Source organism: Erythrolamprus reginae, chromosome 11 (assembly GCF_031021105.1).
Source record: "Erythrolamprus reginae isolate rEryReg1 chromosome 11, rEryReg1.hap1, whole genome shotgun sequence".
NCBI lineage: Eukaryota > Metazoa > Chordata > Lepidosauria > Squamata > Dipsadidae > Erythrolamprus > Erythrolamprus reginae.
In genome coordinates this window covers 21714978-21742714 of record NC_091960.1, presented here as the reverse complement: position 1 = coordinate 21742714, position 27737 = coordinate 21714978, and the positions used below count along the sequence as shown (strand labels likewise).

Here is a 27737-nt window from a genome sequence, read left to right as displayed (position 1 = left end):
GAGAGAGAGAGAGAAAGAAATATTTTTTTTTTTGCTCCATCTATACCAAATTTTCAATCAAGAGCCTCCTTCCCCTCAATGGTGTCCCTCTTTACCAATGTGAAAATCTGGTCACTTTACACATATGGCAATGCCTTAGTTACCCTCAGTTATGGCTCATGTGCCATAGTTTCACCATCATGGGAATAACAATAGCATTTAGACATATACCACTTCACAGTGCTTTACGGCCCTCTTTAAACAGTTTATAGAGAGTAAGTATAATAGTATATTGTCCCCAACAATTGGATCCTCATTTTATCAACCTTGGAAGGACAGAATGTTAAGTCAACTGAGATTTGATCTGCCAAACTTCTGGCAGGTGGTGGTCAGCAGAAGTAGCTTGCAGTACTGCACTCTAATCACTGCACCACTGAGGCTCTAGACCGATAAACCAATAGAATGGATTTGCACACGTAGCCATAAACCATATCTTACAAGCTCTCTCAAGAGCTCATACCCATTGGCAGATCAAAAGAAAATTAGATCATGACCACTCAGCCTGAAAGCTCATGACCACTTCGTTGAATGCCAACTGTGAAAACCTACACTATTATAATGAACTAAATAGGTCATTGATCTGATTCCTTGTAGCACATTTCAGAAGTGTTAAGACATTCCATAAATGCTGGCAGACATGCCAATTCACAGACTCTAAAACAGCTTTCCTCCAACTTGATATTTTGAAATGTGTGGGACATGTAGATCTCATAGTTCCTATCTTAGAGTTTCCAGGTGTGAGTTCAAAAACCAGAAAAACCACTAAATGACAGCAAACAGAAAATATTTTGCTAGTGGCCTAGTGGTCATTCACTATTTTACAGCCCAAATTCAGTAATTGGTTTGCAGAACCTATGGGAAAGTAATCTCTGCAAAGTGAAATCATATAAACAAAAGCTGATTGTCAATAACTAAACAATCAGCTGTAAGCAAACTAAATATCCAAATGCATTTTATTTGTTTGTTTTTTGATTGATTGATTGATTTATTTATTTATTTATTTATTTATTTATTTATTTATTTATTGATTGATTTGATTGATTGATTGATTGATCTGTATGCCGCCCCTCTCTGATGACTCGGGGTAGCTCACAACATATCAGAACAATATACAATATACATATCTAAAAAATCCAATTAATATAGCTAAAAAACTTTAAAAACTCTAATAACAATTAAAATCATTCATTCCCATTCACACAGCAAAACTTACTACACTCGTCGGCCAGGGGCTAGGGTCTAATGGCCCCAACCCTGATGACAAAGATAGGTTTTTAAACTTTTACGGAAGGCGAGGAAGGTGGGGGCAGTGCAAATCTCTGGGGGGAGCTGATTCCAGAGGGTGGGACCCCCACAGGGAAGGCTCTTTCCCTAGTGCTGCAAATGACATTATCTAGTTGACAAAACCTGGAGAAGGCCAACTCTGTGGGACCTAACCGGTCTCTGGGACTCATGTGGCAGAAAGCGATACCAGAGGTAATCTGTCCCAATGCCATATAGGGCTTTATAGGTCATAACCAACACTTTGAATTGTGTCCAGAAATCATTTGATAGCCAATGCAGTCCGCGGAGTGCTGTAGAAATATGGGTATGCCTTGGAAGGCCCATAACCGCTCGCGCGGCTGCATTCTGGATGATTTGACATTTCTGACACTCTTCAAAGGTAGCCCCATGTAGAGAGCATTGCAGTAGTCAAACTTTGAGGTGATAAGGGCATGAGTGGCTATTCCCTTTCCAGATAGGGCTGCAACTGGTACACCAGATGAACCTGGATGAATGCCCCCCTCGCCATAGCCAAAAGATGAGATGATGGTCCAATGTCAGCTGTGGATCGAGGAGGACGCCCAAGTTGTAGACCCTCTCTGAGGGAGTCAAGAGTTCCATTCCCAAGATAATGGATGGACAGATGGAGGTGTCCTTGGGAGGCAGAACCCACCGCCACTCCATCTTGTCAGGATTGAGTTTTAGCCTGTTAGCACCCATCCAGACCCTAACAGCCTCCAGACACCAGCACATCACTTCCACTACTTCACTGAGTGGACACAGGGTGGAGATGTATAGCTGAGTGTCATCAGCATACTGATGGCAATTCAACCTGTACCCTTGGATGATCTCACCCAGTGGTTTCATTTAGATATTAAATAGCAGGGGGATAAGACTGACCCCTGAGGAGCTCCACAAGGGAGGGACATAGGAGGTCACCTCTGACCCCTCCACTAACACTGACTGCGACCAATCAGAGAGGTAGGACCCCTCTGGTCGGCGCAGAAGGATACTATAGTTGATGGTATCGAAAGCCACTGAGAGGTCAAGGAACACCAGGCTAGAAGATAAACCCCTATCCAGGGCCTGCCAGAGATCATCCATCAGCGCGACCAAAGCAGTTTCCATACTGTAGCCGGGCCTGAATCCTGACTGTTGAGGGCCTAGATAATCAGCTTCATCCAAGGACTGTTGGAGCTGGAGTGACACCACCTTCTCAACAACCTTCCCCATAAAGGGAAGGTTGGAGATAGAATGATAGTTGTTAAATACAGCTGGATCCAGGGAAGGCTTCTTGAGAACGGGGCACATGAGCGCTTCCTTGTAGGGAGCTCGAAAGGACCCCTCCCTCAAAGAAGCATTGGTAATCTCCTGGACACAGATCCATGTCATCTCCTGCTGGCCAAAACCAGACAGGAGGGACACGGGTCCAATAAACAGGTGGTGGAACTCTCAGCTCCTTTGGCCTTGTCCACTTCATCAGGTGCTACCATTATATATGGCAGTAGTAGAAAGCTGGTCTAATGTACTGGTTAAGGCTGCAGGTTAGAAATTGGGATATACAAATTGGGGATATAAATTGTGAGATCTTAAGCACAAAGCAAGCCATGGAAGGTAGTCTTCACAAGTCAGGTAGCATGAAAACCACTCCTGAAATCTTGCCCCCTACCCTCCAATATGCCCAATCTTGTTGAACTCTACAGTATGGTGCTCATTTTAATTTTATGTAAAATCTGGCCAGTATGACATACACATGGAATGCTGTTACCTACCCACCAAGTGGTACCTATTTATTTAATCACATTTGCATGCTATTGAACCGCTAGGTGGGCAGGAGCTAGAAGAGAACAGTGTAGCACTCAAGTCTTGTCAACTTTCCGGTCAACAAGCTCAGCATCTTTAACCATTGAGCCTTTGCACCTCTTCCAAAAAATAAATATAGAATAATATTACAATATTCAAATTAATGTTTAAAAGCCTGTCACAGTTAATAGGTTGTTCCATTTTAAAACCAATTTCTTATTTCTGTGTAATAGGGCTTTGTGACTTTTAAAAACAAGCTTTTCGTCATCCATTTGGCCAGGAAGTTTCTTGTAATATAAAGTCATTAAATAATTTTCAATCTTTAACTAAAAGTAAAAACAAAACTAGGACAAAGAAGAGAAGCAGAGGAGGGAGGAAAGTGGGCGGGAGAAATACATAAATAATTCTTAGACACCCAAACCTTGTTATGTTCTGTGGTATTAAAATCTTAGCAGCTATTTAATTAGGGTCAAACTTGTTAAAATGCAATTTACATGAATGGGTGCTTTAATTAATGAAGCATGTCACTTGACAACCCTTTGTTCTTTGTATTAATTGCATTATTTCATCATTATGTGGAATTTAATATTTTTAGCCCAGGTTGATACTTGGCAAAGGTGAATCCTTCAGATTAGAGACATTTTTGGGGGGAGGAAACAAATAATGAAAATATTGTGACAAATATTTATTTCAGCTATTGCGTTTATCTGAGCATTGGATGTTGATGTGGCTATTGGCAGTATCTTTATTTTCAGCTTCCACATGAAATAGTGATCACTGATCATTCTTACTGGAACAAATGCACAGGCTGGACCTCAAGCAGACCCACAGGGAGTGTAATTAGCATAGGTGTGCATAGGTGTGCTGATAATACCAGCTATAGTTGCTTTGCTAAATGTCAGAAAATCTATTATCTATATCAGGGAACTCCAACATTGGCAACTTTAAGACTTGTGGACTTCAAACCCCAGAGTTCCTCAGCCAGCTTTGCTAAGTGTCAGAAATCTCCCTCCAGAGATTCATATCGTCCCCACCCTCCTGTCCTTTTGCAAGGCCCTGAAAACCTAGGCGTGAATGTTAAGAACTAACTGTGGCTGAAGTTGTGAATGGCTAAATCCAGTTGGATGAATGCAGATGAGTGTATTTTTAGGAAAAATGGGGTTTTAGGTTTTTTAGATTTTTAAGATTAGATTTCTTACACGGTTTTTGTATTCTGTTGTAAGCCTCCCTGAGTCGGTTGAGAAGGGTGATATAGAAATCTAATGAAATAAATAAAATAAATAAATAATTAAATAAAATCTGTAAGCAGCTGGCTGAGGAACTCTGGGAGTTGACGTCCACAAGACTTAAAGTTGCCAATGTTGGAGACCCCTGATCATATCAACATTGCAGACCATAGTCACTAAAATATGAAGTCCAAGATGAATATCAAACAAATGTGGTACCTTATTAGGATTTAGAGCTTAAATCTAGATTGGCCTTGTTTGGTATGGTAAAATAGGGAAAGGAAAACTATTTCCTGCAATTCAAATCTATGGTTTGCTAGATTTTAGATGGAATTCTTTGTTCTGCCTCAGTGTTGAGGCAAATGTTTTTAGCATCCATATCATCCATCTTCTTCCATCCCTCTCTTACATTTAATTTCTGCTTCTCTGTCTCCTGTGTAAGCCCAGCTTCTGAAAACAATCAGATTCAGGATTAGGGAAATGTTCATTTATGTCGTGATATTTTGCTTTTCCACATTCTGCTTTCTGGTTCCCTAGGCCAGTGTTTCCCAACCTTGGTGACTTGAAGATATTTGGACTTCAACTCCCAGAATTCTGGGAGTTGAAGTCCAAATATCTTCAAATGGCCAAGGTTGGGAAACACTGCCCTAGGCCAATAAAGTACTGTATATTCATACACACCAATGAAAAAAGTGAAATCAGAAATTGGCTTATCAATATCATTTGTTTTTATTCAAAATAGCAGGGTTTTATTTAATATCACCTTTAACCATGCCTATTAATTTAATATGGAAATGTATATGTTTGTAACTTAATTCTAAGGCTGGCTTAAGTTTATCCAGCTCTCTCCCTTTTCAATTATAAAAAAATGTCCCACTGCCTATTCTGTTTCCAATTCAAACATTAGATCAGAACTGTCACGGTTCAACATCACTATGTAGATTAAAAATGTATCAAAAAAAAAGTTTATTCAATTGTAGTAGCATGGTTATAAAACTGGCTATGAATATTTGTCATCTCCATTCTCCATTCAAGCCATAAGAGAATTCTTCCAGGGTTTCTAAATCAACATTTACTTACTTCCACTTTAGAAAATGTCTCTTTCAATATAAAGATAGAATCAGATCTATTGTTTAGTTAACACATTGATTTCTTAACAAAGTCAACATTTCTTCATGGTGCCTTTAAGGAGAACATCACTGTGACACCAAGGTTAATTTGATGTTGCAGCCGCATGCACATTCATAACAATTAACTGAGTGATGAACTATAAAACAGAAGAACAATATGTATGTTCAGTTATAGCTGGGATTTAATTTAATGCAACTCACAGCCCAGTTTTAGAAACAGCCTGCAAAAGATCTACTTTGACAAAAGTGATCTGCCCAACAGTCTACAGGTGGAAGGAAGAAAAGGCTGTCAGTAACAGGAAGATATCGAAAAAAATGAAATGTGAAAGCCCAAGAAAATTCATTCAACTCTTGCTACTGCTTAGCTGCCATTTCAGCCTCAACTGCTCATTGACAAACATAAAAACCCAGAAAACCTCATGAAAATGCAGAACTCAGTTTTGAAAATAAAACAAAAAATTGCCTGTCATTCCTACCACAATGATTAAAGAAACAGCACTTTTTTTGCCTTCAATAGGCAAAAAGAGTCCATTATAATTCCAGCATAATAACTGAACCAAAACATTAATGAATGATCATAATTGATCCTAATTCCTTCCTTCTCCATCTCCACCCTTATTTAATTTGGAGATCACTATCAAATTATTTATGGAGAACTATACTCAGTTATTTCCATGCACAGTATCAGAACCATGGGTTCTAGATCAGATTGATGTTACAGTATATCAAACTCTTATTCACGTGGGAAATGATAGAATCTTCATTCCAGCTTTATATCCTGTGCAGGTTCTCTTTTTTATAAAATAAACCAGCTGGACAAAGCAAATGATAATTGAAGCTATTCTCATCTGAAATCACCTTCATTTTTTAGTTTTCCAACACTGGCTATGTAAATCCTTACTCCATAGGTTAGTACATAACAGTAGGTTTCTCCAATGAAGGACTGATGGAACAAAATTTACGTTGCTACTCTATGGGCTTGGTAGGAAACCTTAGTGGATCAGAAATTCTTCATTCTTACTCTAAATCAGAGGTCTTCAAACTTGGCAACTTGTTGTGGACTTCAACTTCCAGAATTCTCCAGACAACTGCTGGCTGGAGAATTCTGGAAGTTGAAGTCCACAAGTCTTAAAGTTGCCAGGTTTTGGGATCCCTGTTCTAAATCATTGTACATATTGACTCAGCTGAAATCCATGAAAACAATGTGATTTAGATATATTAGATATTAGATATAACATCTATATATTGGGAGTTCATTTGAGTTGGTTCCTGGTGAGACTTTTCTAAGAATTTATGTAACACATTTTCTCATATGTTCAATTTTAGAACAGTTTTATGTTCTACCCTCAGATGTAGTTTGCTAAAGATCTAATATATTATTATTGGAGAGAGATGAACCTGAGAAATTAAAAGTCCCGCCACTATGAAAAGGATATTGCTTGTTTATGGTGTATATTGCATGAACTGATTCTGCCTTAACAATTGAATCAACCAGCCTAATGCTTTATGTCTTGGATAGGTAATCAAACTCAACTTTGAAGAATTTGACTTGGAGAGAGGATATGATACATTAACTATAGGAGATGGAGGCCAGGTTGGAGACCAGAAAAGTGTTCTTTATGTGTAAGTAGATGTGTTTTTTCCCTATCTATCTTTCTGTTTGGGCTTCATTAGTATGCAAACCTGGGATTCCTTTAAGAGTTGTTCGTAGTCATTTCTGTTTGCTGAACATGATTCTCATATGGCCTCAGATTCTGAAGATACAGAGCATTGTTGAAATTTCCATTCTGGGAGAATGAGCCATTTTTTCACTTGGCTTTCAGGCATATTATTTACTAGTTCTTTGTTCAAGGATTAACTATCTAGAACAATATTTCTCAACCTTGACAACATTAAGATATGTGAACTTCAACTCCCATAATCCCAGTGTCAGCTATGCTTTGCAAACCTATAGCCTGTCTCTGATCACTATTGCTGAAAAATCAGTAAAAAGAGACAGGAAACTCATACAATAAACTTTTCAAAAAGCTTCCTCCATGCCCCTCAAAACCTCCCAGAGCATTCCATCTTTCTCTATTGACCTATTATGGTCCATGGATTTCCAAAAATGTTTAAATTAGATTAAATCCCCAGCCTTCTAATGGTGGTTCATTCCTGTCCATTTATGCCTAAAAGATCATATTTCTTTCACATATTGACCATCGACCATGGTATCCTTCTGCGCTGGCTGGAGGGGTTGGGAGAACGAGGAACTTGTGGGGTTCCTCAGGGGTCAGTCCTCTAACCCCTGCTGTCTGAAACAAACTCCCTTTGGAGACATGTACTTCCCCCTCTCTCCTGGTCTTTCGTAAAGCCTCTGCTGGCGGGCATGGGGGCCGTGAGTGACGAGACTGTCTCTAGCCGATGTTGAATGATTGAATTGGATGAATGTGAATGATGGTATTGGGGGTTTTAGGATTTTATTAATTTTATATAATTCTTTTTAGAGATAATTAGATTTCTCTATGTATATTGTTTTCATAGAAGTCTAATAAAATAAAATAAATAAATAAATATTAATTTAGTACCGTATTTCTCCTAAACACGACCCACCCCCAAAAGAAGGTCTTTTTTGCATGTATGTTAAAATTAAGCCCCACCCCCAAAATTTGGCCCTATTTGGCCCTATTTAAGCGTATGTGCAACCAGGCTTGCTGGAGTGGGCAATTGCAGGCTTCTTCAGGTAGACAGCTATCGGTAGCTGAAATGACCATTACAGGTAGGCAAGGATGTGTGAGTTGCATGGGTCATGTTGCTCACTCTCTTTGGCCATGAAAGAAGCTGCCCGGTGGTGGGTACCATGGGGTTCTCCTTTTGGCCATGAAAGAAGCACGCGGGTAGCCAGGCCAGGCATGTGGTGCAGAATTAAGACACTCCTCGAAAAGAAGGCCTAGCCATTTTTTCGGTAGTCAAAAAAAAATAAGACCCAGTTTTATTTTCTAAGAAACATGGTATGTATTTCTTCCAAACAGAACTAAGCACTGCAAGTCATTTAATGTATACAGCCACACAATAGTTGCATTTCAGAGTATGGTTTGGGGCAAATTTCCTTAGATTTTTTTTAAAAATAAAGAATTTAGGAATAAAGGAAAATTACGTCCTCACTAGTTATTGATTAACTGTATAATGGATACATTTCTATCTAAATATTAACCAGATGAAAGCCTCCCTGATCCCTAAATGAGAAAGGCTATTCTTCATAGTTCTCAGCTGTTAAAACAGGGGGTTGGACTAGATAACCTCCAAGGTCCTTCCAACTCTGTCACTAATAAGAAGCTAATTGTATGAGTTTGGATTTGTGCTCTTCTAGAATGCTCTTGGAGATACTGAAGCTCCATTATAGATCTATTGTAGAACTCTTGAATTCAAGTGATTGTAGATTCAGCGTCACTTTTTATTTTCCCATATATTGAGCTTGTTACTTAATGAATTTCAGTCATCTGTTATGGTATTAAATGACAGCCAGGTATCTTACTTTGGTGGGAGGAAACAGAGACTGCCACTGGTTGTGCCATAGTTTCTGTGCAGCTGAAAGAAACTGTGTTTATTTAGTTAAAGATGGAAAATCTACATTTCATTTCTTTCTCCCTATGGCACCAAAGACATTACAAATGACTGCTATTAACTCTGACAGCACACACACACAAGATAACTCAGATTCCATAATGAAACCATTACTGTAAGTAAATATGACTTCCCCACGAAGGAAGGCTGATGACAATAAGCTGCTTCTACTAACTTATTCATATGTTATGATTGTGGGATGCACATGATGAAGGCTTTCCATTTGACATACACTTCAACAGAATTGAGGATGGCAGGGTTTTCATCACTGCTGTCAAGATATTTGTGGTTGTCTCCACTCGTTATTTCCATGTCATCCCTACCCAGTAATAGAACAGGTATGGGCAGAACCCTTTCCTCCTGGCTCAGCCATATACTTCTGCAGATTTCCCTCTTTATAGTTCTTCAGGGATTAAGAGCTCTTTGTCTTTATTCAAATTCCTCCTTCTGCCTGTATCTATCCTCATACGTATTTGGTCCCTACCATCAATTCAGAATTTGCTGGCTATGAACATTGTAACCATCTGTTAGCTCCCATCTCCCTATAGCAGATATTCCATGAGCATTACTCAGAATTTTACTTTTTTGGCGGGGGTGGGGGGACACACACACATCATGCTTCAGTCTGTTTGCTGAATATGTCTTTAGTAACATATCTTTTCAAAAAGCTCAAATTGATGGGCCACAATTTGTTGTCCCATTATAATGTCCAAATAGAATGGGGATAGTGAAACATTGTTTTCAAGAAGGGGTAATCTGGAGCAAAATTAAAAGTGTGCTAAAACAAGACCCAGAATTAGTGGCTTTGCTTAATTAGAGAAGCTGTGCTGATGGCTGCTGCTTACTCCTCTTTTGCTGCCAGCGTATAATTTTTGCTGTTTAAATTAGCAGCCTTTTCTGTTGAGTTTGACACATAGGTAGATGATGGCCAATTGTCTCCTGAACTACAGGCCGAGAATCTACTAGGTTGTCAGTGTAAGCTTCAGAATTAGAGGAGCCCATCATATCATCCATCTGTCACTTAACATGGTCTATGAATTGGGCAGAGGATTGACAAATGGCTAGACTGGGGGTGGTAGGCATTGGTCAAAACCTGATTCTGTATAACTTTCATTCATATTAAGGAATGTGCTGAACACTTCAGTTATCAAGGACAGAGGAAAACGTGGAATTCCAGCAGATAGTCAGGGGATGTGAGTAATTATTCAATCATACAAGACAGATACATTAAAGTACTGTGTTTCTCGGTGTATAAGACGCACCACTGTATAAGATGCACCTAGATTTTAGAGGGGAAAAACAAGAAAAAAAGTAAAGGGATTGGCAAAGTTGGCTCTTCTATGACTTGTGGACTTTAACTCCCAGAATTTCTGAGCCAATCATGCTAGCTCGGGAATTCTGGGAGTCGAAGTCCACATGTCATAGAAGAGCCAACTTTTCCTACCCTTGGTGTAATATTATATTGTTTAATAAAATATCAGTGTAGCAGAATACATTTTACAACTATGTATACTTTTTAAAACCATGTATATGCCTTTTCTCTTGTCATGAATTGGGTAGTTCCGGAGAGGGGCGGCATACAAATCCAATAAATAAATAAAATAAATAAATAAAGTACTAGAAGATTATTTGACAAAAATTCCAACCAGACTGGTTAAAAATTCTAGCTGAGCCATATTCGCCAGTTGTGCAAACCGAAAATAAAATATCGCTCTCCCCGAGGCAGAGCGTTCCCATGCTCAGGAAAAGTTGTTGACCTGGATCTTTTAGCATTAAAGACCAGGATGGATTTATTATGGCACACTGATGACACTGAAAAAATGCTGTCTCCCCCGCCCTCCATTTTGCATACTGAGCTTCCTCCAAGGTTGAGTTTCAGCTGCAACGCTGCCCTTTTCCAGGTGAGAAGGGTGCAAAAAAAATAAGATCTTTTTATTGTTTCTCCTGGTATCTTGGGGGGAAGGAACTACAGTACCCACCTCCGTTGGATCAGGCAGGCATTTTATTTCCCCAAAGTTTTGGGGCAGGGAGGGGAGCCATTATTTCTCTGCAACCCTCCATTCCCCCACCCCACTTTCTTGCCCCTCTTGGAAAACTTTTTCATGCGCTTGCTGAGGTTGGAAAATGTTGTCACAAGTGTGGGTGTGTAGTTCACTTTTCCTCCCACATGAAAAGGTTTCCCAAGAAGGGCAAGAAAGTGGGGAGGGGTGGAGAGTTGCAGAGAAATAATGGCTCCCCTCCCCACCCCAAAACTTCAGGGAAATAAAATGGGGCACAGCTGCGCCACCCCAGGAGTCAGCAGAGATCCCAGGCTGGCCTAGCAGGTAAAGGGAGAGTAACCTGTGGCTACGGCCATAGCTCTTCCTCCTCATCCTCCTCCAGCACCACCCTGCCTGTTTCCCTTGCTGGGCGAAGTAACCCATCTCCTTACATCTACTCGTGCCAGAGAAGCTTGGTCGTCTGGAAAGCAGCTCCCAGGCTAAAGGGCTGCATGCCAAGGCTGCTCCTGAGGGGCCATCGTCTTTCAGCCTTGCACACGGATCCTGGACTTGTGAGGCGGGCATCTGAAGTTAGTTGGGGGAAAGATCAAAAGCAACATGAGAAAATATTATTTTACTGAAAGAGTAGTAGATCCTTGGAACAAACTTCCAGCAGACGTGGTAGATAAATCCACAGTAACTGAATTTAAACATGCCTGGGATAAACATATATCCATCCTAAGATAAAATACAGAAAATAGTATAAGGGCAGACTAGATGGACCATGAGGTATTTTCCTTCTATGTTTCTATCTGAACTGAGGTGGTGCTGGCAGGGACCCTGGGAGGAACGCCTGCCACCAGGTAGGTGAGATGGGGGGCATGACAACAGCTTCTGAGAAGGATTCCTTTTCCCCAAGTGCATTATTTTACATTTGGAATTTACATTTGAAATTACAGAATAGCTAAAAAATATAACCAATTAGATAAATATTGATGGGCCCGGACACCAAATTTATAACTAAAACATACAATTATCTTTTACAATTTGATAACATAGAGGAAATAGTTAAACCAAACATGGTAACCTGGATGAAAAACTTTGGCTCCACAATTCAGTTGGAGGAATGGGAAATAATTTGGAGAGATCAATACAGATTGATATTATCGACAGCATACAAGGAAAATATTTATAAATTATTTTACAGGTGCCACTATGCCCCAGCAAAATTAGCCAAAATTTACCCAAGCTTAGATCCAAGCTGCTGGAAATTTAAAAAAAGAAAAAGAAAAAAAAGGAACGTACTACTATCTTTGGTGGACGTGGCCCAAAAGCAAAAAATTCTGCACCATGATACAAACTTGGATAAATGAAATATTAGATTATAAACTGGAATTAAAACTGGAGATATACTTACTGGGAATAATAAGAGGAAAACAACCCAAAACATATTATTATTTAATTATACACATACACAGCCGATAGATTAGCAGTTGCAGCCGATAGATTAGCAGTTGCACAAAATGGAAAAATGAATACATGCCCTCCGAAACAACGGTAATTAACAAAATACTGGAACTCGCAGAAATGAGTAAGCTCACTCTAGAATTACGTAATGAACAAAAGAAAAAAAAATCATATGGGAGAAACTGTATACATGGCTTGAAAAAAGAAAAAATCTATAAATTCACGAACATTAATATTACACTGATGTCAAGGAAGCAAATATTAGTAAAATCTTAATAATAACGTAACATGCTTCTTTTCTTTGTACGCTACTTGTACTACTTGGATTATACTGTACTGTTTTCTTTTCTTTTGTTTTCTTGTTACATGTGTTTATTTTATTGTTATTATCTGTTCCTAAGTATGTTTGTAAAAGTTGAAAATTCACAATAAAAATATTTAAAAAAAACAAAACATCAGAACAATTAACAAATAAACAACAATTAAGAACAATTAAGGACAACTTTATAGTAGTCTTCAAAGGAGGAGGAAGGAAGAGAGAATGGAGCTAGGGGCATCTAGTGACTATAGACCTGGTGTGGGGTGATTCTAGCAGGATTAGAGCCAATAATTCTACACTGGCAGAGATGATACAGCAAACTGCAGGACTCTGCTGGCATCCATTGACCTCCTCTCAGTCTCTGAGGCTCAGCCACCCAGTTCCAAGCATGTTTTAAAGAAAGAAAAACAGAGGGCTGAGTCCACAGGCCACAGAGGTTTCCAAGGAGCAGGTCAGCAGAAGCATAAACTCTAAGGAGTAACACAGTTCAATTGGGTGGAGTCTGAGCCTAGCCACTTCATTGGCTTCACTCTTTGGAAGAAAACATTGAGAACAACTTTTGAAGCCTCGTTCTGTTGTGTTGATCTCACCTTGCCACACCATCCTGTGTCTCCTTTGGTTATTTTGCTTGGTTACAGAATTCCTGGTTTTAACTATGCCAAATATGCACTTACAACTGCTATCCTAAGATGCTGCTACAAAATGAATTTTCTCCTTCCAAAAGAGCCTTTCTGTTGCTAGACCAGGGCATGCATCCAACTTCATCAAGTGGAAGAAGCAGCTGGTAGTCAGTAGGGCCAGAGAAGGTACGATGCAAGAAGCAAGATCAGAGAAAAAGATTGATAGTGTGGGTTCTTGTTAGGCCCAGGTTACTATACATAGGGATAGAGTCCCTGGTTGTCTGTAACTGAAGAGCTTCAGATTATTAGAGTCCATGTGATACTTTGGCCATTTTGGTGTAAAAGGTCAGATCAAACTTAGAATACTGAATAACAGAATTGGAAGGGACCTTGGAGGTCTTCTAATCCAACTCCATGATCTAGCAGGAAGCCCTATAACAGTGATGGCAAACCTACGGCATGCATGCCACAGCTGGCATGTGCCCTATGTCAAGTCCAGCATGCATGTGAGTGCTGACCAGCTGAGTTTTGGCCTTCTTTTTGACTGTCTTCACTCTCTCTAGGGTTCAGGAAAGCCTCATGAAGACTGGAGATGGTGACAAACAACCCAGTGGGCCACCAGAAGTTTGTTTCCGAAATCCCGGTTGGCCTGTTGGTCTGTTTTTTTGCCACCCCCAGGCTTCACGAGGCTTTCCTTAGCCCTGGATATGGTGAAAAACTGCCCACAGGCCAACTGAAAGTTTGCAGGCTTAAGTGAGGCCTGTGTGAATGGGGGTGGGAGGGGAGCATGGCTGAGTGTGTGCATATGTGTGGGGCAGCATGGGGTTTTGCATAGGTGTGGGGGGCAGGGCATTGTATTATGGGTGTGGGCACACACACACACTATCGCACATGCACGCATGCATCACTTAGGCACCCGAGCAAAAACAGGTTCGCCATCACTGCCCTATACCATTTCAGAAAAAAATGGTTGTCCAATCTCTTCTTAAAGGCTTCCAGTGTTGCAGCATTCTGGAAGCAAGTTGTCCCACTGATTAATTGTTCTAACTGTCAGGAAATTTATCTTTAGTTCTAGGTTGATTCTCTCCTTGTTTAATTTCCACCCATTGCTTCTTCTTCTGCCCTCAGGTACTTTGGAGAATAGCTTGACTCACTCTTTTTGGTGGAAGCCCCTGAGATATTGGAACACATTTGCTTTGCATGACTTAAAAATCACCACCACCATCATCCAAGCAATTTCAGTCATAATGTGTACACAACTGTAAATACTGCAAAACTGTACAATTTAAAGAGGTTTCTAGCCTGGACTGCAAATCAACAGTTGCTATGGACTGAACTGTTTTCGCACACCCCCACAATGTTTCTGGTGCTGCTTCGAGAGACTTCTGAGCAATTATCCTGGACTGGAGGTGACCCCATTGTGCTCTTGGGTCCCTCTTACTCAGGATAACTGAAGGCTAGAAATGGCATCGAGCGAGCAATCACTCAAACTACATCAGGCTAACTGCCTGGAAAAACAAGTACATGAGATTGTGCCAAGATTGAATTATGGAAAAAAGCTAATGCCATTAGCAGTTCCCCTCTCAACGTAAAGTAGCTGTGTTCAGTCTTTACTTAAAAGATGGATGGACAGATGGATGAATTATGCATAGAGAGATGATTGAGTTTGAAGCACTCAGTGGAAAAGAGAAATTTGCTCTTTCAAAAAGACAAGTCAAAAGAGTTCTTGTTAAGATATTCCCCCTGCCATCAGCCTTTCTGTTCCACCTGTGGGAATTTATTCCAAACCAATAAACTCAACAGAGTCTGTGAATGGGTGCGAGGCTGAAGAGAAATGTTTTAGTTTACTCCGCTAAAGCTAGGGTTATGGCTTGAGAGGAAATTAGAAATCCCTTCTGCTGAAATGTCCCATAAATTTGGAGGAAAACAAAGTGAGACAAAGAAGTAATTGATTGGTGGTTGAACAATTTCTGCTTGGAAGAGAAGGCATAGTGCTTCTTAATTTTTGGTGGAGGGGAGAGAATAACAGAGTGGAAGGGATCTTGGGAGGTCTTCTAGTCTAACCCTCTGCTCCAGCAAGAAACCCAGTACTATTTCAGACAAATGGGTTATCCAATCCCTTCTGTAAAACCTCCAGTATTGGAGTGACTACAACCTCTGACGGGAAATCGTTGCAATGAATAATTGAAAATTCTCCTAGGTAGGATAAGAAAGGAGCAAAAGAATGATAATGGGGGAGGTTTTGCTAGAGCATTTCATATTTATTTAATACCTGTGCTTATCACTTCCAAAGATAGTGTGTGTGGGTGTGTGTGTGTGCGTTTTCTTTTTACAGGGCAAAAAGCTGCAAGTTCAAATCCAAGTGAGGGTATGGCTAGCTGATGAGGCCAGAACAAGGCCAAAAGAGATCTACCCTATTCTCCCTTAATTTTCAAATTCAGTAAAAACATCTCAATTATATAACATGTACTGTCAACATTTGTTTTTAAAAACCATGCAAGATAATTACTAAAATTTGAAATCTGTCTTAATAAGAAGGTTTTTAAATTCTATGGAAGGCCTGTAACAAATGTTCCAAAGCGTTGGAGCCAGCAGAGAGAAAATCTATCTTCAGACCCACACCTCTCTCACCATTTATGGGATTGCAAAGAATGTACAAGTATCTATTTAAATGGTCCCAGAAGTAGTTTATAGACAGTTAAAACTGCATGAAAAAAAATGTGACATCCTGAAATAATCAGCTGAGTTTAAATTCCAAAACTGAATTTTCTGCACTATAATAGGAGGGGAAAATCTGAATAAATAAAATCCTATATTTCCTGTGCATTGGATCAGAAGATTCCAATATGACTTTAAAATGCTTGTTTACTTTTTGTTCATTTTTGTTTCTTTGAACAACTTGAAAGCACCATGCCTGCTTGGTGCATAACTAATGGAATCATGAAAACCTCAAGGGAGGATAGAACTGAAATAAAGAGACATATTTCTACTAAACTTAATTCCATTATTTAACGCCAACCTTTTTCATGCCTTTTGTATGAAGGAAACCTGGAGGTATCCAATCACACAGAAGAGAAATAATAATAATAATAATAATAATAGTAATAATAATAATTATTATTATTATTATTATTATTATTATTATTATTATTATTATTATTATTATTTAGATTTGTATGCCGCCCCTCTCCGTAGACTCAGGGCGCCTCATTTTTAATGCAAAGTTCAGACAATTGAAAAAAAATCTTGTTCAATCTTCCCTATGAGTTTTGCATTATCATTTGATGTATTTTCTAGCCAGAGCCTAAGCAACCTGTTAGGGCACATCTAGAATTTTTAGAAGAACACTACAGCGCTTGCGGGTTTTAAAACCTGAAAAAAAATCCCGGATAAGTGAGACATGATGTCTAGAATCATGCTGAAATTAAAAAAAAAGAAAAAAGAACTCAGAATCATCCACTGGAAAAAAAAATATTGGGGGTGGGATTCTAAATTAATAGAAGGAAGTGATGCTTACATAACATTACGGTCTCTTCCATCCGCAAAGACTGACCTGACCTGAGATAGGTATGGCCACTCTATATTTCCAAGCTGCCTTGAAGCTTCTATAGATCTTCAGAATCTGGGCCAATCATTAGTTCATCTTCTGTTCTGGAGGAAAGTTGCAATAAAGCTTTGGAGCAGGCACTTATCCATAGGTGGGAATTCCTATTTTGGTCCTACCTGATGGGACTTCCCTCTCCACTAAAATGCCCCTTTGCCAGTATTCAAGGTTCATTATCATTTGGGTCAGTTAACATTAAGGGAAAAGAAGGAAGTTTACAAAGTTTTCTCTCTGAAAATATGACTTCTGCAATAGATTAGTAAATGTCTGGAACACTACCTGATCCTGTTGTTAGTTTCTCTAAACCCCCCCCCCCCATACCTTTTACCTTAAACTGTCAACTATGGACCTTACATGTTTTTCAAGAGGTCCCTAAGGGGACGTGTAGAAGCTATCCTACTGTCCCTATTTGTATGTACTCATTTTATGTGTTTATGGCTATGTTTTGCTTCTTTAAATCCATTTATTTGTGATTTTTTTTTCATGTGTCCTGTTTCCTTGCATTTGTTGACAAACAAATTATTAAATAAATGTCCATATTTATACCACAGATTGTTCTATTTGTAGATGTGATGGTGACTATCAGAAATGTAAACAACATTAAGAAAAGGCAGCATGAATTATGAAAGTTAAGACTATTGGGACTTCTAGTCTTTAATGGCTTATTTTAAATGGGAGAGCCCTAATAGAAGAAAGTTCTTCTTACATCATTTTTAATGAATTTCCTGAGAGCATATGGAGAAACACATAGATGGCCTCTTGATCTGATCTACCAAGTCAGTTCTTAGATTATTTAAGCGACTGCAATTCTGCATCATGGCTTTATTGACTCTAGGATGAGTGGCAGCAAGCAAAGAGAACTGATTAAGTCTGCACTTCCCAGAAAATGCACCTGCTTATTTTCCAGTAAAAAGTAATACAGTACATTCCGTTTTGGTTGCCACAATGCAAAAAGGATGTTGAGACTTTATAAAAAGTGCAGAGAAAAAGGGCAAAGATATTTAGGGGACTGGAGGCTAAAACATATGAAGAATGGTTGCAGTAACTGTGCATGGCTGAAAAGAAGGACTAGGGGAGACATAATAGCAGTGTTCCAGTATCTCAGGGATTGCCACAGAGAAGAAGGAGTCAACCTATTCTCCAAAGCACCTGAGGGTAGGACAGGAAGCAATGGGTGGAAGCTGAATAAGGAGAGAAATAACTTAGAACTAAGAAGAAATTTCCTGACAGTTAGAACACTTAATCAGTGGAATAGAAGTTGTGAATGCTCCAACACCGTAAGTTTTTAAGAAGATGTTGGATAATAATCTGTCTGAAATAGTGTAAGGTTTTCTGCCTAAGCAGGAGGTTGGACTAGAAGACCTCCAAGATCCCTTCCAACTCTGTTGTTATGATTATGATTATGTATTCCTGAGCAGGATTACATGGTTAATGTGTAGGACAACACAGTTTTCCAAAAAAAGTTTCATGTTTATTGAATAATAGTTACAATTTATTTTTCCAGTTTGATTTATTTTAAAGATGAAAACTAACTGCAAAGTAAAGCATTTTTCAGAAAAGCATAATAAAATAGAAAATATTAAGGACTCCCAAATATGGACAAAATGATTTCCTCACATACTGTTACAATGATTGAAGTATTTAGGTAGCTCCATGTTTTATGTGGCTATTGTCCAGCTTATTTTCAGTAAAGTTCAGAGGTCTTCAAATTTGGCAACTTTAAGACTTATGGACTTCAACTCCATCCTGAATTCTCCAGCCAGCACGTCTTAAAGTTGCCAAGTTTGGGGACCCCTGGTATAGTTCATGTCTTTCATGATAACTATAGTTCCTTTTATGAAAGCTCTTGGGGAAAAGCAACCTCCTTTTCAAAACAGAAAAGTTTATAGCAGGTGTTGTTTTGCCTCTTCTTGAAAGTTTTCAGAAAAGAAAGCCCAGCAGGCCATTAGAAAATGTGTCTCTTTGTTAAACTGTTCCTTGAATCAAAGTTTCTTCTTGTGCTCATATAGCAAAGACCACCGATGAAGAAGAGAAAGGAGGATAAACAACAAATCCTATATTTATGTTAACCTCTTCTCTGAAAGGAGGTGGCCTCTCATTTTTTTGTAGATGGCATTTAGACTTGTTTATTTCGATTTCTCACAGTTGGATACTACTCATGGAAGTTTTGCAACAAGTTCAAATTTCCTTATATTTCATTTGTTCTGGTATTACTCATGCTTAGGTCCAACACTAAAGAAAGTAAATTGGATGTTTGCTTGCATCAGGGTTGTTGTTGGTTTTTTTGTTTGCATCATTTTGCAACCAATGACTTTACAATCTCAGTATATACACTGAGAGCGTATGCACCAGAGACAAATTCCTTGTGTGTCCAATCACACTTGGCCAGTAAAGAATTCTATTCTATTCTATTCCATTCCATTCCACTGCACTGCACTGCACTGCACTCCATTTCTGCCATGAGCTTCTGTGTGTAGGTAAAACATCCTCTGCCACCCTCCAAAAAAGGACCCGGATTGTGGGGACAATATGCTGGTTCTGTTCAAAAGTGCTATTGCTAACATGTTGTAAGCCACCCTGAGTCTAAGGAGAAGGGTGGCATAAAAATCAATCAATCAAACAAACAAACAAACAAATAAATATCCACATGCAGACTCATATCAAAACATTTTTATACTATAGATCATCAATTCACAAAGGCCTATCTTTTTATAACTAAAGCATGTGAATAAAATATTTTTCTGTCCAGACCCCCTCTTAACATGCATCCTACCCTAACCAAAAAAAGATATTAATAGGTACTTCTAAGCAGTTTCTTTTAAAGTTCCTCACCTATAGGCAGATACCTTGCCAAACTATGGTGGGTTGGCACAACAGGTAGAGTGCTGTACTGCAGGCCACTGAAGCTGACTGTAGATCTATAGGTCAGTGGTTCAAATCTCATTACCGGCTCAAGGTTGACTCAGCCTTCCATCCTTCTGAGGTGGGTAAAATGAGGACCCGGATTGTGGAGGCAATATGCTGGCTCTGTTAACCCTGCTGCGCTGTTCAAAACCACTAGACACTTGTACTGTTTTCGAGTCTGTGTGAGTCGAACCGAAAATTCTTTATTTTAAGTGCTTATATTTTGTCAATTTGAAAACTTCTTTCCATTGAAAACTAAATTGAGGATTTTTTCATTTCTATTTTTCTTATGATCAGGAATGTTCAATTTAGTATATCAAAAATTTTGGGGGGAAATTACTTAGAAATTTGTAGCCTAAAAAAATATAAACTGACACGAAATGCTCAAAAATGGGGGGGGGGGGGGGGCTTTTTGATCAAAATAAAAATATAACCATCAATTTTTTCAGTTCAATTTTCATATCATTATATTCAGAAACAGACTCAACGTGAGTTTTTTTGCCCCCCAAAAAGTTAGCCCCCACCCCCAAAAAATATTTTTATGATGACCAGCAATGTTAAATTTAGTAAATCAATGCCTAAGATATTAAAAATATTTCGGTTTTAGAGCCTTAAAAAAATGTAAAGTGAAAATGGTTGCAAGTAGCGGGGGGGGGGGGGAGGCCTCATTTCTGATTTAAAAAACCCAATAAGCATCATTTTTTCAATTCATTTATATTTTTCTTATGATTAGGAATGTTGAAATTTAGTAAAACTGTACACATTTTGCAGGCTAAACTATCTATACATTGAAAAGAAATTCACAAAAAAGGGGGGGGGGGCTTTTATGAGCAAAATAAACCAATAAGCATTATTTTTTTATTTCAATTTTCATTTCATTGTCTGCAGAAATGTTCAACCTAGTTTTCAAGGGAAAGAAGTTTTCAAATTGACCAAATATACGCACTTAAAATAAAGAATTTTTTGTTTGAGTCACACAGACTCGAAAACTGTACAAATGTGACTTTTTTGCCCAGAAAAACTAAGACCCCCCCCCCCCGCCAAAAAAAAAATTCTCATAGAGAGAACCCCTGAAATGATGAAAAGTCATGAAATTTCAAGTTTCAGAAATACAGGGAATTTTTTTTACAGGGTCTCAAACCTCGATTTCTAGCCTCACAGACTCGAAACATGACAGCAGGGTTAAAAAGTGCTATTGCTAACATGTTGTAAGCCGCCCTGAGTCTAAGGAGAAGGATGGCATAAAAATCAAATAAATAAAAAAATAAAAATAAACAAACAAATAAAGAAATAAACTAAAGCAACTACTGTACAGTACTTGCGCCATTAAGGATATATTCTGAGAACGTCTGGGGAGAAGATGTCTTGTCCCTCTTTCTCTCAAACAAACTATTTAAAACTCACTTTTTATTGGTCCTCCAGAAATTCTGACCCTCTCTGCTAGGAATCCAGACTAATTTCTTCCCTTACTCATTCATATTTGTTCAAGAATTTAAGAGGGAAAAATTGAAGATCATAGCAAATTACAGATGATGTAATTCCAGAATGGGCACAGCAACACTGAAAAAAACAACCAAAAAACCCATTGAAAAAACAACATAACTAAGAAAGAATATAGAGTAGTGAGCAAGTTCCTAGGAAGCATGTTTTGTGATGAACCTTTGATGAAAATTAGGATGAGATTAATTTCAGGTCTGAAAAATTCTGCACAATGGTTTTGAATACTCTTATTCTGGTTGCATTATTTAATGTGTTTGGGTTTTGGTTCAGTTAGGAAAAGTCAGAATCTTATCTCTTTATCCTGTATCTAAAATAGGAATAAGCAAAACACACACTTCTCCAAATGTTTTTTGACTTCAGTCCCCATCAACCAATATGCCCAGTCATGAGGATTATGAAATTGGTAAATCAGAATGGGTCCAGGATGCTGTCTTCTGTATCTCATCCTATAAGCCCTGAACTATTTGCTGTTTGGACTAATTACTATACAGTATATAGTGGATGTATTGTAGGCTAGGATGATGCAGTTTCCCATAAGTGGGCAGTAGTGAAGAAATAGGAAAAAAAGACAGCTGCAACTGAAAAATAACAGAAGAGACTACCAAGGAAATAACACATTCTGAATAGCTCCCTCAACTCCCATATGTGGGTCTCAGATGATTAATTGTTCAGCTCTCTATGGTACTTGACATGCTGATGTTTCTAATTGCGGAACAATAGAGTTTAGTTCCCAAATGGAAAAAGTTTTTATTTAAATGTGCAATTGAGGGAAATTTGGAGGTGGACGAAAGAGAGACAAAAAAGCATAAAATGAAGGTTGATTTTTTTTAAAAAAGGAGGATGTGTGTCTGGAGCCCTATTTGTACTACAGATATTATCCTAAGATTTATTTTCTTTTTCTTTTCTTTTTTTACTTACGTATCTCCTAAATTTCTAGAAAATATTTCTACTAGATGGTTCCAATATTTAGTGGAAATCTTCCATTTTCAGTGTATTTTGGCAGTATGTTTGTTGTGAAATTATTCAGTGGTCCTGTTATGTTATGTTTTATTTCATTTAATGCCTTATCCTTGTTTATAATTTGCCCATAAACTCCTTTGCAACCCTTTAATGATGTAAGCAACTTAATACATTTTAATATGGGGAAAAAGATGTTCAAATTCAAATGTGCTCTGGCATTACAGAAATAAATAATAATAATAATAATAATAATAATAATAATAATAATAATAATAATTAAAAAACATTTCCCCGCAAGTCAAAAATCATATCACAGTCAACATTTTTTACAATATTTTAACCCTGTTCTGCTGTTGTTGTTTGGGGGTGGGGAAGAGGAAGTCTCTTTTCATTTCATTTTGGGTTTTTTTCTATTGGAGGGAATATTTTAAAATGTGATTCTCAATCCCATTGCATGCTTGAATTATAAAATTCCACATTCTTCTTTAACCCCTAAAACATTTGGCCATTTCTCTTTGGTATAGAATGTTCAAAATTGCCCAAGCAAAGAGAACAATTATATGGAGTTAAGAAATGGCAATTTCCAATCAAAACAAAAAAGGATGGAATGAAAAGGTCCAGTGAAATTCTGCTCAATTTGAGTTTCCAGATCGCAGTTTGGACCCAATTCTTAAAAGCTTAATACTCTTTGATATAACTGAGGACAGCTGCCTATCAAAAGCTGATGCTCTTCACTTATCCAAGATAGTTTTGAACAGCAAATGAGTTTTGAGTTTGCAATTTCATTTCTATGAATCCATAAAATTCACAGGAATTCCTAATCAGGTTGTATGGAAGTATATGACTTTTCACTAAAACCATTTTGATGTAGTGGAATCATTAAGAAATCTGTCCCTTTCAGACTTATGATCAACGGCTACTAAGTTCTGTCAGAGAAGACCAAGTTGTGTTGGTCTTTGTATTCTTGTAAAAAAAATAATGATGTCACAAATGACCTCATCTGGCAAAAAAAGGGAAATAAGATCATAAAATACAAACTGGACAGACAAGATCTTGTAGATGACCCTCACTCTGTCAAAAATCTTGGAGTACTCATCTCTAATTATCTACTTTAATTGCCAGAGCCCATTGTAACAACATTAAAAAAAAAAGCATTAAGACTTCTTAACCTAATCTTGCATAGCTTCTCTTTGGTAATACAGTGGTACCTCGTCTTACGAACTTAATTTGTTCCGTGACGAGGTTCGTTAAGTAGAAAAGTTCATAAGATGAAACAATGTTTTCCATAGGAATCAATGTAAAAGCAAATAATGTGTGCAATCCCAAAACTCACCCCTTTTGCCTTGCGCCGCTAGGAATGCCCACCTCCAGACTTCTGTTGCCAGCCGAAGCACCTGTTCTTGTGCTGCTGGGATTTCCCTGAGGCTCCCCTCACTGGGAAACCCCACCTCCGGACTTCCGTGTTCTTGTGCTGCTGGGATTCCCCTGTGCCTTCCCCTGCTGCGAAACCCTGTCTTCAGACTTCCTTTGCAAGCCAAAGCTCCGTTCTTGCGCTGCTGGGATTTCCCTGAGCCTCCCCTCGCTGGGATTCAAAGCAGCGCCAGCAAAAATGAAGGGAATTCCAGCAAGGGGAGCCTCAGGGAAATCCCAGCAGCGCAAGAACGGGTGCTTCAGCTGGCAATGGAAGTCCGGAGTGGGGTTTCCCAGAGAGGGGAGCCTCAGGGAAATCCCAGCAGCACAAGAACATGAAAGTCCAGAGGTGAGACATCCCAGCGGCGGCGGCTTGGGTTCGTAATATGAAAATAGTTCGGAAGAAGAGGCAAAAAAAATCTTAAACACTGGTTTCGTATCTCGAAAAATTCATTAGAAGAGGCATTCGTAAGACAAGGTACCACTGTATTGTATGCTAACTAAGCATACAAAACATTTGCTAGACCAATTCTTTAATACAGCTCATCTGTCTGAAACCCACACTGCATATCAGATATTAATACAATTGAGAGAATGCAGAGATATCTGATGAGAAGAGTCCTTCACTCCTCTACTCACAACAGAATACCTTATTCACCAGACTTGAAATTCTGAGCTCAGACAATTCTGGGCTTAGAGCTATATCGCTTTCGGTCTGACCTAAGCATAGTACATAAAATTATCTCTTTCGATATCCTACCTGTCAATGACTACTTCAGCTTCAACCACAACAATACACGAGCACACAATAGATACAAACTTAATGTAAACCACTGCAAAGTCGGTTGCAGAAAATACGACTTCAGCAAGAGTGGACAATGCCTGGAATTCACTACCTCCCCAACCCTCAAAACTTTAATTTAAGACTGTCTATTGTTGACCTCATCCCATTCCTAAGAGGTTCTTGGAGCATGCATAGGTGCACCAGGGTGACCACCATCTCTGTCCTATTATCCCCATTTATTTGTATCCATTTCTTGTATTAATAAACAAGTTTATACGTGTTTATATATACTTATCTTATACAGGCTTAACTAACTAACTAAACAAATAAATAAAATAAAATAAAATAAAATAATACTATCTATTACTCAGGCTGAAGCAAAGTTTCCATATCTGGATTAGAGGGGATTTTTCCTCTTTTGGATAATTGTTCCCCTTTTGGGTTTTATTGAGAACAACAGAATAAAGATAGAAAGCTAGCTAACTTCTAGCTTTTCTAATGTCATATTCAAGAACTTAAAAAAAAACAATTTGTCAAAAAAGGTTCAGTCGCTGATAGTGACTGATTTAACAGAATGACAGAGTTCGAAGGGACCTTGGAGGTCTTCTAGTCCAACCTCCTGCTCAAACAAGAAACCAAATCCCATTCCAGACAAGTGGCTGTCCAGTCTTTTCATAAAAAGACCTCCAGTGATGGAGCATCCACAGCTTCTGAAGGCAAACTGTTCCACTGGTTAGTTGTTCTCATTGTTAGGGAATTTCTCCTTAGTTCTAGCTTCTCTTTTTGATTCGTTTTCCATCTATTGTTTACTTATGATTTTCAATTACATAAAAGAACATGTTATTAGTCTTATACAGATCATTTCCTGTTTCTGATTCATTTTGTGTTTATCTTTACATCATTACTGGTTGTAATCATTTCACTGGACAGAATAACAGAATGATATAATTTCAAACCACTTAAAAAGTTTTTAAGCAATGGTGTTCCAAAATGTTATGTAAATTTTAATCTGATATATAATCTTGCTTTGAGATACATCTGCTATAGATCTTCAGATTAAACTATAAAGGCTTGTTCTTTTATCCTCATTCTGTAATGAGATGAGAAAAATTATTCACCTTGTTCCGTATAAATTTGGGGTGTGTGTGAGTGTGTGTGTTCATCTATAATGCATATTGATTAGGCAGATGAACTTTCTTAGGGACTCTTTCTAGGGCAATGAACGTCATCTTTTGCTGCTTACTGGAAACTGAGAGACCATGTGACTTATGGTTTGATGATTAGAAAGAATCGGTTACAGCAAGAAGGGAATTATGTAATCTTAAAGAAAGGGCTATTAGAATTAGAATAGAATAGAATAGAATTCTTTATCGGCCAAGTGTGATTGGACACACAAGGAATTTGTCTTTGGTGCATATGCTACCAATGTACATAAAAGAAAAATACATGTATGTAAGAAAACAACTGAACTCAGAGAGCACCAAGCACCTATCTCCTTTTTTCTTTGTATCATCTTTTCCTTTCTTTTCATTTATTATATCTTTTTATTTCAATGTGAGTCTTATACATGTAAAATATTTTAATAAAAACTATTTTAAAAAGGAAAATGGGAAGGAAGGAATACACTAGCAGTGGCAGTGTAGAGTCAGTACAACAGGATTTAATGGTAGATTGCTAGAGATTATGTAGATAATTAAGGGTAATAATCTATTTAGCAAAAGCGAAAATTAAAACATCCCTCTTTGACATACAACACAAGAAGCACATTTTGAGAACACTTTACCATAGAAAACAAGAAATGTGCTACAGCATACATGGAGATACCCAGTCTAATGTGATGCTGTTATAAAAACAAAAAGGAAAAAACCCGATCCCACAAATCTCAAACTTGCTCATTGATAGAAATGTTGCTGAGTTATTTTGGAATGAATTGGTCTATAACCAAGTCAGCCTCGGAGGAATGGATTGAATGATGATCCTTTGATCTGGGATTCTCAATTAAGGCTTTTGACGATTTCATTACTGTTTTCTTACTGTCAAATATGGTTGTGTAGAATAAAATAGAATAGAATAACAGAGTTGGAAAAGACCTTGGAGGTTTATGACTTTGCCCTGTGTCAGCTCCAGCGGGGGTGCTCGCGCTTCCAGCTGATTTTTGGCCTCAGAAAAGGCCGTTTCACCCTCCGGATCCTTCAGGGAAACTTCCCTGAAACCCTGGAGGCAAAGAACACCCCCCTCCCCAACCAACAAACCGGAAGTTTGGGAAACCGCACTTCCTGTTTGCAGTTGTACTGTTTCTTGCAGTCTGGAGAGTTGAGGGAAACTTCTCTGAAGCCATGAGTACAAAAAACCAACACAATGACAAACCAGATGTGCATTTTCCCAAACGTAAGGTGCTGCTGCCACAATCATAGCTGCGGCCACAATCACGGGAGGAGAAGGCAGAAGGGCAGGTGGGCGGGGGAGGGAGAGCTGGTGGAGGGGTAATAGCAGCGCCTTGACCGAGGGAGGGGTGGAGGGCCTTCTGAGCAGCTCCATTGTGAAGGGGGGGGGGAGAGAAATTGCCTTTTCTGCTGCAGCATTCAAAGTGGCTGCTGCTTTTCCTTCTCTGTCTCACACTTGGAGCAAGTTGCAGTCTGACTCTTTTAAGGTACTTAAACAGGGCAGGGGGGAGGGGGACCAGTAAGGGACAGCTAGGCAGAGGATCGCTGTCTTCTGGGCAGCTCCATTGTGAAGGTGGGGGGAGAGAAATTGCCTTTTCGGCTGAGCATTCAAAGTGGCTGTTGCTTTTCCTTCTCTGTCTCATACACACAAACACATACGGAGCAAGTTGCAGTCTGACTCTTTTTAGGCACTTAAACAGGGCAGTGGGGGGGGGGACCAGTAAGGGACAGCTAGGCAGAGGATAGCTGAGCAACTCCATTGTGAAGGTGGGGGGGAGAAATTGCCTTTTCTACTGCAGCATTCAAAGTGGCTGCTGCTTTTCCTTCTCTGTCACACACACACACACATGGAGCAAGTTGCAGTCTGACTCTTTAAGGTACTTAAAGGGGGGGGGGCAGTAAGGGACAGGCAGCCTTCTGAGCAGCTCCATTGTGAAGTGTGTGTGTATAGGGGGGGAGTCGC

At 38.8% G+C, this 27737-nt stretch overlaps 1 protein-coding gene across 1 annotated transcript in view; it reads left to right on the top strand.

Moving 5' to 3' along the window:
- CSMD2 (CUB and Sushi multiple domains 2) overlaps positions 1–27737 on the top strand; it is a 930229-nt gene that overhangs the window by 502954 nt on the left and 399538 nt on the right. Inside the window, exon 11 of the mRNA XM_070764517.1 lies at positions 6981–7084. Within this exon, the coding sequence (XP_070620618.1) occupies positions 6981–7084 (104 nt within the window). The remainder of the gene's footprint in view (positions 1–6980; positions 7085–27737) is intronic.